Here is a 15,387-nt window from a genome sequence, read left to right on the forward strand (position 1 = left end):
AGTACATGAACGAGAAAGAGAGTGTCAGAATTCGGCTCATCCAAGGCAACACACACAAACACAGATGGACACCTTCATTTTTTTGACTGTCCCTGAGGGTTTGGCTGGAGGGACTATCATGATGAGTTTCTGTACTTCAGACTTAATTGTTATACCATTGATGGTCCACTGGAAATGTTGTCATGAGTCTATCAGTGGAATGCAGTTGGTCTTCTGTTGTCCAAACCTGCCTTATGCTTTCCTCTTCTTTTGTCTTCTTCTAGGTACCCTTCAGATTTGCACACTTTCTCCCGAAGTCGCCTCCCTGGGCCTTGGGACTCAAGACTGGCTGGCACCCGCATGAAACTCCCTAAACCACAAACCTGGGATCGGGAGCTTAGCAAACGTGGGAACAATGCTTCTGCCTGGGAAGACCTGATCGGTAAGTGTGAAAATTCAGGTGTGTTGGTCTCTTGCTTCATTGCCTTGGCGTCACAATCTTCTATGGCGATCCGAGATCCCTTGGGTAGCCGGTCAAGAGAGGTGGCAGTTGACCGATCCGTGGAATCCTGGCTTTTCAATCAGGTGACATCACACTCTTCTTCCATTCTGGGGGTACCGAAAGAGCATGTGTCCTATTCTGCAAAAATTCCTCTTTTTTTTTAAAATGGAAGTTGCCTAAATCTGAAGCTGTAAACAGGAGCCAGGAAAATTTTGGGTGGAGAATGTTGGCCTTCTAGATGCCTTGATCTACAGTTTCAGTCAGCTGCAACGAGAACATTCATTGCGGAGAAATTATGGGAATTGCACTTCAAAACGTTTGGGAAGGCGAACGTTATTTGCGAGTGAAAAACCTGCAGTTCCTGCAGAAGAAGAAGCTTGGCGGTTATATAGAGTTCAGGGGCCTGTAAAGTCCAGCAGCTTGAAAACCCAAAATCTCGAGATGTAGATTCAGGGTTTTTTTGCTAAGGTTTCTAATGAGGACTTGGAAGCCGGTGCTAAGATCAGAATCCTAACTCTCCTCATTTCCTTGTTTTGAGAAGAAAAATCTGAGTATCCTGTTGTAGCGATCACCCTGCTTATGAACATTTATGTTGATATTTGCAATAGGAGTTGGTGGGGGGCAGAGTTGAAGGGGGAAGAAGAAGAGGAGAAAATAGGCAGCGAAGAGTGGAGGAAGAAGGTTGTTTAGTTGAGAGTTAACAGCATTGACTGGACTGTTATCCCTTGTAACCATAAGCAATGTCTACTTGGTTCTTAAATGACACGTCGCCTGGACCTCAGTCATTCATAGTGAATAAAGTTGATGTAATCAGCTGGCGGCAGCTGAAAGACATGTCGCTTGAGCTTTTGCTTGGTGAAACAACAGGCAGGAACGTGACATCTGTGTACACAAGAGCTGATGCCGGTTTTAGAATTCTTCTCAAATGGTTGCAGAGTTGTGACTGTGGCAGTCCAGATGGGTTGTGTTTTTCTTTTGCAGATTCAGGGCAGCTCCCTTTCATGGCCATGCTGCGGAACTTGCGCAACATTCTGCGGGCCGGAGTGAGCGAGAGACATCACAAGCGCCTCCTAAAACGCCTGGAGGACAAGGTGAGAAGCCTGGTCTTTTTTAAACAGCAAGGACGTAGAAGGCTTTGTCCGCTGAGCTCAAAATAGTCCACTCTGGGCCGATGGTAGTTCTCCAAGATCTATCTATCTATCTGTCTGTCTGTCTGTCTGTCTTGATTGATTGATTGATTGATTGATTGATTTGATTTGATTTGATTTGATTTGATTTGATTTGATTTGTATCCTGCCCATCTGGTCTATGTGACCACTCTCGGGCAGAGAGATGAGTCCCCCCCCCATTACCTGAACCTGTTAATGCAGTGGTCCCCAACCTTGGGCCTCCAGATGTTCTTGGACTACAACTCCCAGAAGCCTTCACCACCACCTCTGTTGGCCAGGATTTCTGGGAGTTGAAGTCCAAGAACATCTGGAGGCCCAAGGTGGGGGACCACTGTGTTAATGCATCTGTGACCCTTTAGTACTACCATCTTCATTCACTAGGTGGCAACCTTTCTTTATCACCACATAGGTTTGGCTTATGTAGGTTTGCTCACCCCCGGAGCATGGAGTAGGCAGCCTCCCCTCCCACCTTGTGGGTTTTTAAGGGTGCACCATGATAGGTGGCCTATCTAGATGTTCAGTGAGCTGTGTTTTCACTCAGCCGAGGCAGGTAAATTGCATCAATTCTGACAAAGCTAACTTTGCAACTGTGCCTGAGTTTACCTCCTGCAAACAGAGTTGGCTTGGGCATCTGTCATGAATGTTTGGGACTATCTTTTAAACTGGTGATGCACAGGCTGAGGAAATGGGATTTTACTCACGAAAGCTTGCCATTTGTGTGTGTGTTCTGTTTTTTATTTTTTGGTGTGGCTCAAATAAAGGTATCTCCCAACTCTTGCATTCGTGTCGTCTGAAAAAACACCCACAAATCTGCATCCCTCTAGTGTTAACCCCTTCTCACTCACTTTCTCATCTCTGATGATTTCGGTTTCCTTCGTTTCTTTTCTTCCATCAGCATTTCTCAATCTTTTCCAGAATTCTGTGATCCGTAGCAAGCAGCTCCCGTTTCGATTCCTTGCAGCCTACAAGATCATCCTTGGGTTAGAAAAAGCTCTCCAGGAGAACAGTAAGACCCGTGTCACCTAATGAAACGTCTGTGCCTTTGATACAGTCGAGCAGAGTGCTGTTCTGTTTTCATCCAGTTACGTTTTGTTCAAAGGGTTTGAAATGACATTTTGGTCAAAGCTTTTAGCGATATCAGTAATTCGCATTTTAAGCAGGAGAGTAATGTAGGCAGGGTTCAAGAATATCACACAACTAGAGACTAGCGTAGCATTACGTTTTTTTGCATTTCAATTTTAAACAATATAAGATAGCTTTCTTCTGGATGCCAAGCCTCTTTGGCTACTGGTAGTCAGGGAAAATTAAGATTTTTACATTCACGTATATGGTATGGGTGTGTATCAAGCACATAAATGAAAATGCCCTTTTGCCTGGCGTTAGATGTTACTGTTCTTTCAGGGTTTGGTAACAATGGGGAAGTAGAAAGAGAGAAAACTTAGTGGAAATAAGTGAGTGAGAATGGTGGACAGGAAGTGATTGACCCTAGATGAATTACTGTATTTTTCCGTGTATAAGACACTACTTTTTCCTAAATCCATTACACTAAAAATTGAGGGGCGTCTTATACATGGAAGTAAGCTGAGAACACGGAGAGAAGAAAACTGCGCGTATCTTGCCTCTGTAAATAGGTTTCCTTCAGTCATGAGGCTTAGCTTCCTCTAATCATGAGCCTTATGGAACTGATGTCAGCTGATGCTGAACAAACCAATTGGAACACACCTCATTGGAGACGGAGCCTGTAGGCTCAGATTCAACAGGGATTCCTAATGTCCGAGTGTTCTGAGCCCAGAGGCTGAATCCTCAAAACTACGTTTCGTTAATTTTTGGGTTAGAAAAGGGGGGCGTCTTATAAACGGGGACATTTTATAGACGGAAAATGTGGTATGTGGGTTTTCCAGTAAGAAGATGAGGTGGTGTGAGAGGGGCATCTAAGTTGGCTTAGGTAGGGCGAGTCTGAGGTTGGAAGTTCAAAATAATGATGCCACCCCCAACATGTCACATTTTCAAGATAACAGTATTACTGGCATCATTGCTTTAGAAGAGTAGTGTGCTGGCTAGTATTGTGAACTGCAGGAAAACTGAGTGGTTTAGGAGTAGGGATGGGCACGAACAGAATTGTCCCAGTTTGCTGCTCCTCCTCTCCCCTGCCTCCTCAGCCATTCAGCCCCTCACAAGGCCCAGCTTGCTTGCTTTTTCTGCCTCCTCAGTTAATCTGCCAGTCACCAGCAAGAGCATAGATTTATCTGTCCCATCCTTCTGTCTAAGTGGGAGATTAGCCAAGAGGGCGGAACAGAGAAGCTGGAACTGGGAGATCAGTTGAGGAGGTGCAGGAAGCTAGTAGTGGAGGGGAGCAGCAGCACCTGTGCTGCCACCTTTATGAACTGGGACAAACTGGTTCATGCCCATCTCCATTTCATTTAAGAGGCTGGGAGTTTGATTCCCCGCTGTGCCTCTTTGACAGCAGCCAGACTCGATGATCCGTATGGTCTCTTCCAGTTCTGTGTTCTAAGATGATGATGTTTTACATGAATGAGTAACCGTCACTTGTTCCTCCTGAGTGATAGTGGGGAAGAGTAATTTTGTTGACTTTTTGACTATTTCCGGGTCTAAATGCAACTGTTAGTCTCACCCCGAGGAGGTCTGGGTTTTTTTTCCCCCCAGTTGGGTCTATCAATTGGCTTTAGCCATTTGTGTTTTAAAATTCTTTAAAAAATAGTGCTTTGCAACAAACTCAAAAGTAACACGGTAACTTGTGTGTTACTCCCAAAGTAAAAAAGTAATATTTTTAAAATATATATATTTTACACATGCACACACACAGAGGCACTCTGCTTCTTTAAAATCATCTTTCAAAATCTGGGGTTCGTAGCATTTTGAAGGCTCAAGAGAGGAGATGTTGGACAGAATGGAGGCTGCTGATTTGATGGAACATCTGGCTCTCCTTTTTCCAGGTAAACCCTTTCCACAAATCTATCAGATCATTCAAGGGATCCTGAAGGAACTTGGTCCACACCCGGACACGGACCAAATGAGGGCCTGGGACCGCAGAATCATCTATCGCTTAAGAAAGATCCCAGCGATGTTCCGCTTGGTGAGGATAAAGAAGAAAAAGCTCCAAAAGGCCAGGTAGGGTCAATATCTTCTGGGGCGTCTTCTGAGAATGGTGGGAGTCCAGGGCACGCAGGAAGAGAACGGGTTGCCTGCTTCATAGAGGTCCAGAGTCAGCGGAGTCCAGCTTCCTGTTTTCCGGCAGCTGCTTGATCTAAGTTGCAAGCATGCAGGTGGCAGGGGGAGGTTGTTTGGGTCTCCGGGTCTTTGGAACAGAAGGAGGGTTATTTAGCTCAGCCATCCTCAGCGGGGGCCCTATGGTGTCCTTCCGCCCTCCCCAGGAGGGGTACTGGCACATTGGAAGAGGTCCACAAACTGGAAACAATTCTTCACCTTATCAAGTTTGTTATACAGTCTTGGTTCGGCTTATATTTCTTCCTTATATATATATTTGAGGTTAAGAATGGCAGATTTAGCTGACTTTCCTAAAAGCCGCTAATGCAAAACTCTTCAGTTCTTGGGTTTATGTTTTGAAACAGGATAGGCAAGTGTGGCTGTTACTAGGACTGTGAATTCAGGGGGGGGGGTTGTTGGACTACAGATTCCATAATTCTCCTTTCTGGGAGTTTCACAGACACACCCCAGCTCTTACAGAGACCTAAAGTGTGTTCGCCTGGAGAGAAGGCCCAGCTGGCAGGCTTCCTGCCTTGAATAGGCCTGATTTCCTGTTTGGAAAGGAAGCTTTGTAGTACCTCTCAGGATAGCTTCCTTTCCAGCAGGAAGTTGGGGCCATTCAAGACATGAAGGGTGCCAACTGGGCCTTCTTTTTAGTCTAATTACTACACTGCAATAGATAGATGGATAGATGGACGGACAGACAGACAGACAGACAGACAGACAGACAGACAGACAGACAGACAGACAGACAGACAGACAGACAGACAGACAGATAGACGGAAGGATAGACGGACGGATAGATGGACGGATAGATACATGGATGGATGGATGGATGGATGGATGGATGGATGGATGGATGGATGGATGGATGGATGGATGGATGGATGGATGGATGGATGGATGGATGGATGGATGGATGGATGGATGGATGGATGGACTGAGTGAGTGAGTTTACCGCCCTATTATCCTGAAATAGTTGTTGCAGATTTTTGAATTGCTGGCAAAAAAAGAGTCGGACACAACTTGACAACTAAACAACAACAAGAAGAAATTAAAAGCTCTACAGAGGAGAATACTTGCCAGTTCTTCAGATAGCCCACCCCTTTTTTCATTAACTGGCACTTAAAAGTCTAATCCACCCACTCAGACATTTGTAGGAGAAAGAAGAAAAGTGTCTCATTACTTACTATTGTGAACATATCAACAGCAAACAAACAAACAAAAAATCCTGACTTTCATCAAGACTAAAGAGGGGAGAGAAAGCACTCAGCCGAGAGGCCGGGCTCTCTTCAGATTTCGAGGTTGAGTACAGAATAAATTGACAGTCAGCCCAGCCCAGCGAAGCCCCTTCCAGTTAGACAAACTACACGCAACAGGCAAGGTTGTAAATACTCCAGCAGCAGCACCATCTGCTTGCAACAGCATACCCTCATCATAATCCAATGTCCTTTTTCCCCTCTCTGTTTTCCACCACAGAGACGTGCGCTGTAGCCGTGACACCCTGAAGCGCTACTGCCAGGCTCTTGAAACGGCCGTCTCCATTGCTGTCCGCCACAACCTGCCCCCCATACCTGGTCGCACCCTCATCCTGATTTCATGCACCCCAGAAATGAGGGACCCCTACATGAAAGCCAAGGAGCTGTGCTGTCCTGATCCTGACAAGAGGGATGAAGTCGTACGGAACACCCCACCCCTCACGGTTTGTAAAAAAGAAAAGTCTCTGATTTTTTAAAAAAATCCACCATCTGCCTCCTTGCTTTGGTAGCTCTTTGTCTATTGATTGTTTTTCTCCCGTAACTGAGTTCCGAGGAGCTTCGCAACGAGAGTAACTCAAAATGGTCCAGATGGAAGTGTTGCTTTTTTTAAAAAAAAGGAGACCACAGTTAAACAAAGACCTTTACAGTTTCCAAAATTCCAAATACTTTGTAAAAATGCTTGACATTAAAAGACAATTTAAAATCTAGTTACCTTAACATTTCCAAAATTCAAGGTACTTCGTGAAAACATTTGGCATTAAAAGACCATGTAAAATCTAGTCTCTGCTTACCATAAAATTTTGGAATTTCGGGTTCTTCATTAAAAAAGACATTTGGCATTTAAAAGAGAATTTGAAATTTAGCACCTCATTACCATGGAATTTGGTTTTTTAAAAAAATAACGTATATCTTGTTTCTCCAGAAAATGGCCATGGCCATGTTGTTAGGCTCCATGGTCTACTCTGCCTCAGAACAGGCCCAGCTCCTTCTCTGCAACCAATCCGAAGTCTTGGGACCAGTCGCCATGACCGGCTCTGTGCTGAAGGATGCACAGGCATTGCAGTCTTTGGTAAGCCCTGGGTTTGGTGTGTGTGTGTCTATGTGTGTGTGTGTGTGTGTGTGTGTGTGTGTGTGTGTAAGGAGTGGGATTCAGTTCATCTGTATGGGGGTACTACTTCAAAGCAGACTTTTTCTACTCGGTTTATTAATTGAAGCAAGAAGAGAAAATTAATGAGAGGAAATGGGCAATCTGCCTTCTCTACAGATATTATGACAGATAGCCCCAGGCTGTTCAAGAGGCTAGTCCTCCCTAATCTCTCAGCTCAGTTCAGCTGGAAGGCCTGAACCTTGGGGATTAATCTGTAGCGGAGGTGAATTCAGCAGCTGTAAATTGACCTCCTTAGAAGATTGCTCGAAGGAGGAGAGAGCTGGTGGCATGATATGAAACAGACTGAAAATAGCAAACGTGTGCATCTGGGAACATTTCAAGCAGAGCTGGGCAGAATTGAACTCCCAACCTCTGGCTCCCCAGCCAGGTAGAATCATAGAACAATTGAGTCGGAAGGGGCCTGTAAGGCCATCAGGTCCGACCTCCTGCTCAATGCAGGAATCCAAATCAAAACAGATCTGATAGAGGGTTATCCAATTGTCTCTTGAATGCCTCTAGCATTGGAGCGCTCCCCATCTCATAGGATAATTGGGTCCATCCTCCCTGAGCTCTCTCTAACATGCTCCAAGTGGAAGATTAAAACCTTTCAGTGCCCAGGACAAGTTCTGAAGTAACAAGTGTGAACAGCTCATATACCGTATTTTTTTCATTTATAAGATGACCCAATGTATAAGACGACCCAGTGTATAAGACGACCGCCCCCTTTTCTAACCCCAAATTAGAAAATTTTGATCCCTGTTTTTCCTTTCCTTTTGCTTAGCCATGGAGCTTAGCAAAAGGAAAGGAAAAGTAGGGATCAAAGGGCTCCCTTTGACCGCCGCTTTTCCTTGCCTTTTGCGAAGCCACGGGGCTTAGCAAAAAGGAAGGGAAGGCTCCCTTCGGGTAAAGGCCCACAGGGCGTATGAAGTGGGGTAACGCAGCTGTGAAAGGGCTGCACAATTGCAGCCCTTTGATCCTGGAGCCCTTTCACGACTGCTTCAGGATCGAAGGGCTGCGATCGTGCAGCCCTTTCATGGCTGCTTTACCCGAAGGGAGCCTTCCCTTCCTTTTTGCTAAGCTCCGTGGCTTCGCAAAAGGCAGGGAAAGCGGCTGCCTTCCATGTATAAAACGACTCTCCATTTTTTTGTCTAATCATTTAAGGGAAAGGGGTCGTTTTATACACGGAAAATACGGTAGTTATTTTCCGCGGCCCGAGTTTCCAACCCCCTGTACCCGGCGGTCCGAGCCGTTGCCTGGAATTCGTTGGTGAAACCTTGTCCACATAGAGGCTGGTCTCGCTCTTGGATTTTATTGTCAAATGGTGAGGAGGAGGCGAAGGAGTGACAGACCAGGCCCGCCGAAACGTCTCACTTCATTCCCCTTTTAGAGCCTTGAGTTGCAAGAGTGTACAGAACAACACACGGCCAGCGACGTTGTCATGGACCTCCTCGCCCGGCGCCAGCACGTGAGTCTTTGGGCTTGTGGTGTGAGGGAAGTGCCTGACAGGACTGATCCTTGAGAGAAACAGGAAGGGCCCAACAAAACATCGTCGTTGAGCTCTCAATCCTTTTTGGATGAATTGATTGAGATTTATTTCACAGGGTGGCAGAGCCCAGTCTTTAAAGAAAGACAACGGGCTAATTCATGGGGTTGGATTTACGTAGAGGTGAAGCAATAGTTTTGGAGGGGAAATCTGTTTCTTCTTCTATTCCTACATGATGGCTTAGGTTTGTTCCAACAACTGCTATTTTAGAGGCGGTTTGAGGGTGGTGGAGGGGTTGAAAGTTTGGATTGAGGCTTGAGAGATCCGAGTTCAAGTCCCCGCTTAAGACATGAAGCGGAGTGGTGGTCTTTAATAGATCTTAGAAAGGGATCTGCTCAGCTAAGTATAAAACCTGTGGGCCAGGCTTCCAGGTTTCCTCTATATTCCAGGCCCCTTTTTTGTTTTCCTTCCTGTCACCCCAGGTGGACACCATTCTCTTGCTGAGCTGTAAACCCGAGGAGAAGCTTCGTGGCTCTTGCCAGTGGATGTATCGCCACCAGGTGTCCCCGGGATGCCTCTTTGTCAACGTCTGTGCTGATGCAGTGTAAGAGAGAGAGAGAGAGGGAGGGAGGGCAATCCCGCAGAGTGGCCCAAGATATTTTGCTGCCTGAGGTCCAGAACAAGCTGGTTCTCGCTCTGTTGCTCATATAGAAGACAAGTAGTGTTGAATATTGCTTCACCATCGGTGATGGGCCAGGGGGCTCCACTGCACCTGAGGATAGATGATTAACTTAGAAGGCAGAGGGCAGGCCAACGGGACACAGTTCTCTTCCCACCCAAGCATTTGGTGCTTGAGGCACCTGCCGAACTCTCCCCAGTGTTAGAGCTGGCTCTGCAATCTCTTTTATCTAGTGTTGTAAAGCAGGGGTCCCCAACCTTTTTCACCCCGCGGACCGGCTGGGGAAGGCGGGGCACTCCCCGCACTCCTGTGCATGTCCGAACGAGCGCTCTCTCTCTTCCAAACGAGCGCATGCTCATGCGCAAACGGCGGCGTTTGCACGGGCACGCTGGAGCGCGCACGCAGGCACAAACAGGCTGTGTGGGGGTGAGTGTGTGAGGGGGTGGGACAGGAGGTCTGTCTTCAAGGCCCGGTCCGGCTCAGGCCATGGACCGGTACCGGGCCACGGACTGGGGGTTGGGGACCTCTGTGGTAAAGCACAAATATCTCCTTTTATTTAGATTCCTGTCATACATTTTCTTCAGGTCCCATGCCGTTTTGATAAAGAAAATGAGGATAAGTGGTAGAAGATGAAACATCGTGTAACTTAATGGGGTGCGCTTTTTTAACACCTTCCCCTTCTAATTTTAGGAGTTCACGGACATTCAGTTCCAGGAGCGATGTGGTGATGAGTGGATTCAGTGAACACGTGTTGAGGTGAGTCTCAGAGCAGCCCCGTTGGGCGGAGAGATGACGGGCCTGTCGCCTGCTAAGTCTTGATGGCCAACGACAATCATTGCACGCGGATCAGAACTACAAATGGTTTCTTCAATGGGAAACAAAGGCTGGTTTCTTTTCATGAATGCCAGCAACTGCTTCAGAATCACTTTGGCGCAGTTGGAACTGAGATAGAAGTCCAGAGAAGTGGATGATAAGTTTCGTAGCCAAAGAAGATGTGGGAAGTGTCACCTTTTCGTTTTAATGTCTGGCAGATTCATAGCCGAATGCGGTGACTCTTGGTTCCTCGAACACGTTGGGAAGATGGACGAGATTCACGGCCTGCCCAAGCGGCGTGGGGTCACGGCAGCGAAGCAGGAAGCGATGGTTGTGCCCTTGATACCTGCCCCCAAGAGCAGGTAACATGGAGGGCAAGTAGAGTTGGTGGCCGTGGGTTGATTTGCAGCAGGATTTTGTGGAGTTCTTTGACTCTGCCTGTCCCTCAGGTGGCGCTCGGTGAGAATATTCATCTCCTCTACCTTCCGGGACATGCACGGGGAACGTGACCTGCTAACCCGGTCGGTCTTCCCAGAGCTGCGAGCGCGGGCTGCCCAGTTCTGCCTGGCTGTTGAGGACATTGATCTGCGCTGGGGAATCACGGAGCACGAGAGCCAGAGAAACAAGTATGCGGAGAAGGGGAAAGAGGATGTTTGTTGGGTGGGTCGAGAATTCAGGCTGAGAAGCAGAGAGAGGAGAGGACAGGTGGTGAGTGGTCCCCAACCTTGGGCTTCCAGATGTTCTTGGACTACACCTCCCAGAAGCCTTCACCACCACCTCTGCTGGCCAGGATTTCTGGGAGTTGATGTCCAAGAACATTTGGAGGCTTAAGGTTGGGGACCACTGCCCTGAGGCATTCTTGGGTTGTGGTCGTCCGCCTTCACATCTTTACCTTGCACAGCTATATTGTTGTATCTAGGAAAGGGAGTGGGATTGGAGGCTAAGCAGGGTGGAAGGTGTTCTGTTGCTGAAGGTTATATCTCCTTAAAAAGGGACGTGGTGGCGCTGCGGGCTAAACCGCAGAAGCCTGTGCTGCAGGGTCAGAAGACCAAGCAGTCATAAGATCGAATCTACACGACGGAGTGAGCTCCCGTCACTTGTCCCAGCTCCTGCCAACCTAGCGGTTAGAAAGCATGCAAATGCAAGTAGATAAATAGGGACTACTTTGGTGGGAAGGTAACAGCGTTCCGGGTCTAAGTCGCACTGGCCATGTGCCCACGGAAGATTGTCTTCGGACAAACGCTGGCTCTATGGCTTGGAAACGGGGATGAGCACTGCCCCCTAGAGTCGAACACGACTGGACAAAAATTGTCAAGGGGAACCTTTACCTTTATATCTCCTTAGGCAACTGGAACTCTGCTTGTCTGAAGTCTGCCAGAGTCAACTCTTCATTGGGCTTCTCGGAGAGCGGTACGGCCATGTTCCCAGCGACTATTTCTTACCGGATGAGCCCCAGTATGAATGGGTGAGTGAAGGCTGTCGGCGTTGCTGGTGGAACTTCATGGGTCCTGTAGTGTGAGAACATTTGTACCTGCCTTAGAGAGCCGGGCCTGAGTCAGGAGCTTCCTGTTTTTATACTTGGAAGAACATGGGCTGCTCCCATGAGTGTCCAGCTTTCCTCTGGGTTGGGGATGTCAGCAAACGGGACCTCTTGCACAAGAAAATGAGCAATAATAAACAGTTAGGACCTTTCCTAAACCAGAGGCTTGCTAATTAATTTTTTTTAATGACGAAGGGAAGGATCAAAGTTTTTTTAAGCTGTCAGTGGCATCTAAGAGAGGATAAGCTCAATGCTGCTTTCATGAAGCTTCTGTCCTGAAATGTTTCCAACATTTGCGATAGGTGAAGACTGTGTGTTCCCTCTGCAGATCAAGTCCTACCCGGTGGGCCGTTCGGTCACAGAGCTCGAGGCTGTTCAGTTCCTGAAGGGTTGCAAAAATCCGACTGCAGAATCCAGGGCCTTCTTTTACCTCCGAGAGCCAGACTTCCTCGGGTAAGGCATTTACAGTAATTTTCAAATGAAATGCTAGGTTATGGTTTATAGGTTATGGTTTAGCTCTGTAGACTTAAATCAAGTCACTGTCCCTAATGCAAGTACAGTTGGAGCTCTGTATCTACAGGAGATTAATTCTAAGTCCCCCTCTGCCCCGTAGATGCTGAAAAAATATATATACTGTAATAGCAAACACTATACATAGCATGGTCTCTGGCATCCCCTAGTGGCTGGTTTTGATAACTTCCTTGTTAGAAATATGTAGTATGGGATTTTTTTTAATATTATTATTTATAAACCATGGATAAGTGAATCAGTGGATACTGATCCCACAGATGGGATCCTACTGTACTTGAAAAAGCAGTTGCTATAGCTTTATTGTACTCTAAGTCACGAAAAGGTGCTTACACAGGTGCAGTTTACAGTGGTGCCTCCCTAGACAATGATAATCCGTTCCACTGAAATAGCTGTTTAGCGAAATCATTGTCTAGCGAAATAGTCGTCTAGCGAAAATCGGTTTGCGAAGCAGGGACCAAACATTGTCCAGCGAAATTCCCCCATAGGAATCACTGTTTTGCGAATCGCTATAGCAATCGCAAAAAGTCAATGTCTAGCGAAAAAACTGTCATGCGGGGTAACTGTCTAACGAGGCATCACTGTATTGTGAATGCAACACAAGTAGGGGAGTTTGAAATATTGTGAGGAATACTGCATCCTTAGGGATATCCATTTTTTATTTTAATAAAGGAGGCCCATCAAGTTTCTAGTTCTCTTTGCGGCTGAGAATATGCTTTGAATGGTGTAGGTGGTGTTTGGTGAAGCATTAGTCACATGGTCTCCGTATCCATAGGACTGCAAGTTAATGCATGCTTGAATACAGCCATGTAGAGTTTCATGGCTGGATAGCTCAGTGGTTTGGGTATCTGGATGCCCAGCTAGAGGCTGGGAGTTTGATCCCCCACTGTACCTCCAAGGAGAAGAAGCAGCCTGGGTGGCCTTGGGCAGGCTGCACGGTCCCACATCGCCCCTAGAGGAAGGGAAGGGTAAAGCATTTCTGAGTCTTCTGTACTTGAAAGACCCTGGAAAGGATTGCCATAAGTCAGAACTGACTTGATGGCATGTCCTTCTGGTAGAGATGGGTTCCTATAGAGCAGTAGGTTGGAGGATCTGGCTGGGGAGGCCGAGGCTCTGCCCTGTGCCTTCCAACAGAGGGGCCAGCCAAGATGACCTGAAGTGTGTGTAGATAAACGGGATCATGAGTTCTTAAACATCATCAGAAGGCGAGACTAGTAAACCACTTCAAAGTACTTTATATCTTGGGAAGCTAACCCTAAATGGGAATTCACTGGACAGCGTATAGTTATTATTTATTTTCATAGAGATAAGGAGCTGTTCACGGTGCTGAAATGCCACTTGCTTCAGATAATTGCGGTGACATCTGTGTTCCAGACATGTAATGATGCAATCTACTCTGCACCACAATTTTTTGTTCAATGCCTCCTGTGCCAATTTTTTTTTAAACCCTGCAGTGGTTTCTCAGTGGATCTACGTTGTGCTGATGTATAACCCCATACTTCGAAGACCACAGCGATTAAGCTGCAAAGGCTGTGTCCAGTGTTGTTGTTCATTTGCTGTTGTTGTTGTTGTTTCGACTTGCATACTGCCCCATAGTGCTAGAGCACTCTCTGGGCGGCTTTCAGCCTAATTATGCAAGGAACATTTTGTCCCACCAGCGAGCTGGATACTCATTTTACCAACCTTGGAAGGATGGGAGGCTGAGTCAATTTTCAGCTGTATAGCCGCCCAGAGTAGACTTCAGTCTAGATGGGCAGGATATAAATTTAATAAATAAATAAAATAAAATAAATAAATACCTGAACCTGCTTGGATTGAACTCGGATCACGAGCAGAGGTTTGACTGCAGTACTGCAGCTTAGCCACTTTTATGGCCATGAAATTTCAGCATTTCTGATTTACAAGTAGCTCGCTTTGGCATGTGAGTTTTTCCCCTAGCAAAATGAACAGGATTTCTGATTTTGTTTGCTTTGAAGGAACACATGATCTCCTCAAAGTGGGCGCAATAGGTTATTTTACAGCTTGCTTTCAAACCCTCTTGGTCTCTGGCTTTTGATTTGCGATCAAAACGTCCTAGGTGCACAGAAAATCTAAATTCTTGGAGGTCAATGTGGGTTTCCTTTGGCGGAGAATTAGAGTCTTCATCTCCTGTCTCCTTTGTCTCTCTTCTTTCCTCTGGTCAGTTCTGTGCCCGAAGCGTGGAAGGCAGATTTCGTGGCTGAGTCAGAGGAGGCGGAACGCCGCATGGCAGACCTGAAAGAGCATATTGGGAAGCACGAAGGCCTGGCTTCGTTTGGCAGGTAATGCAAATTGACGTTGATAGGTAAGATAGTGCCATTTCCTAGCAGTGTCTCCTTGACAGTCTTTTTTTTCCCACAGATATAAGTGCCAGTGGGGTGGAGTAGCCCACAGCCGCCCTTATGTCAAAGGGCTGGAGGATTTTGGCATCAGGGTCTTGAAAGATGTCTGGGAATGCCTCCGGCACCATTATATAGAGGTAAAGGACAAGAATATTAAGGATGAATTCCATTTAAAATAGCTTACAGGTGTGGCAATGACCTCAAATATCAATATCAGAATGTCTGCTGGCCCTATCTAGAGGTGGAAATTTTTACTTGGTAAAGGTAAAGGTTCCCCTTGACATTTTGTCCAGTCGTGTCCGACTCTAGGGCGCGGTGCTCATCCCCGTCTCCAAGCCATAGAGCCAGCGTTTCTCCGAAGACAGTTTCCGTGGTCACGTGGCCAGCGCGACTAGACACGGAATGCCATGACCTTCCCACCGTGGTAGTACCTATTTATCTACTCACATTTTTACATGATTTCAAACTGCTAGGTTGGCAGGAGCTGGGACAAGCGTGGGGAGCTCATTCCGTCGCGTGGATTTGATCTTACGATCTGCTGGTCTTCCGACCTTGCAGCACAGAGGCTTCTGTGGTTTAACCCGTTGTGCCAGCACATCCCCATAATAATTCTCTGCCTTTTCCCTCCCCCACCCCACCCCGATCCTGAACATGCTGGCTGAGAACCCTAACCCTCCCGTCTGAGAACTCCTCCCACCAAGTT

General features: G+C 46.9%; 1 protein-coding gene across 2 annotated transcripts in view; it reads left to right on the forward strand.

Moving 5' to 3' along the window:
- The window catches only part of TEP1 (telomerase associated protein 1), a 56,438-nt gene that overhangs the window by 11,018 nt on the left and 30,033 nt on the right, over positions 1–15,387 (forward strand). For both annotated transcript variants that reach the window (XM_072976943.2, XM_072976944.2), the window contains exons 11-25: positions 264–421; positions 1,463–1,572; positions 2,566–2,656; positions 4,605–4,779; positions 6,355–6,577; positions 7,057–7,203; positions 8,669–8,746; positions 9,247–9,368; positions 10,134–10,199; positions 10,475–10,618; positions 10,706–10,882; positions 11,601–11,721; positions 12,125–12,249; positions 14,508–14,624; positions 14,704–14,821. In XM_072976943.2, the coding sequence (XP_072833044.2) occupies positions 264–421; positions 1,463–1,572; positions 2,566–2,656; positions 4,605–4,779; positions 6,355–6,577; positions 7,057–7,203; positions 8,669–8,746; positions 9,247–9,368; positions 10,134–10,199; positions 10,475–10,618; positions 10,706–10,882; positions 11,601–11,721; positions 12,125–12,249; positions 14,508–14,624; positions 14,704–14,821 (1,972 nt within the window). The remainder of the gene's footprint in view (positions 1–263; positions 422–1,462; positions 1,573–2,565; positions 2,657–4,604; positions 4,780–6,354; positions 6,578–7,056; positions 7,204–8,668; positions 8,747–9,246; positions 9,369–10,133; positions 10,200–10,474; positions 10,619–10,705; positions 10,883–11,600; positions 11,722–12,124; positions 12,250–14,507; positions 14,625–14,703; positions 14,822–15,387) is intronic.

The sequence above is a fragment of the Pogona vitticeps genome, chromosome 6 (genome assembly GCF_051106095.1).
Source record: "Pogona vitticeps strain Pit_001003342236 chromosome 6, PviZW2.1, whole genome shotgun sequence".
Classification (NCBI taxonomy): Eukaryota; Metazoa; Chordata; class Lepidosauria; order Squamata; family Agamidae; genus Pogona; species Pogona vitticeps.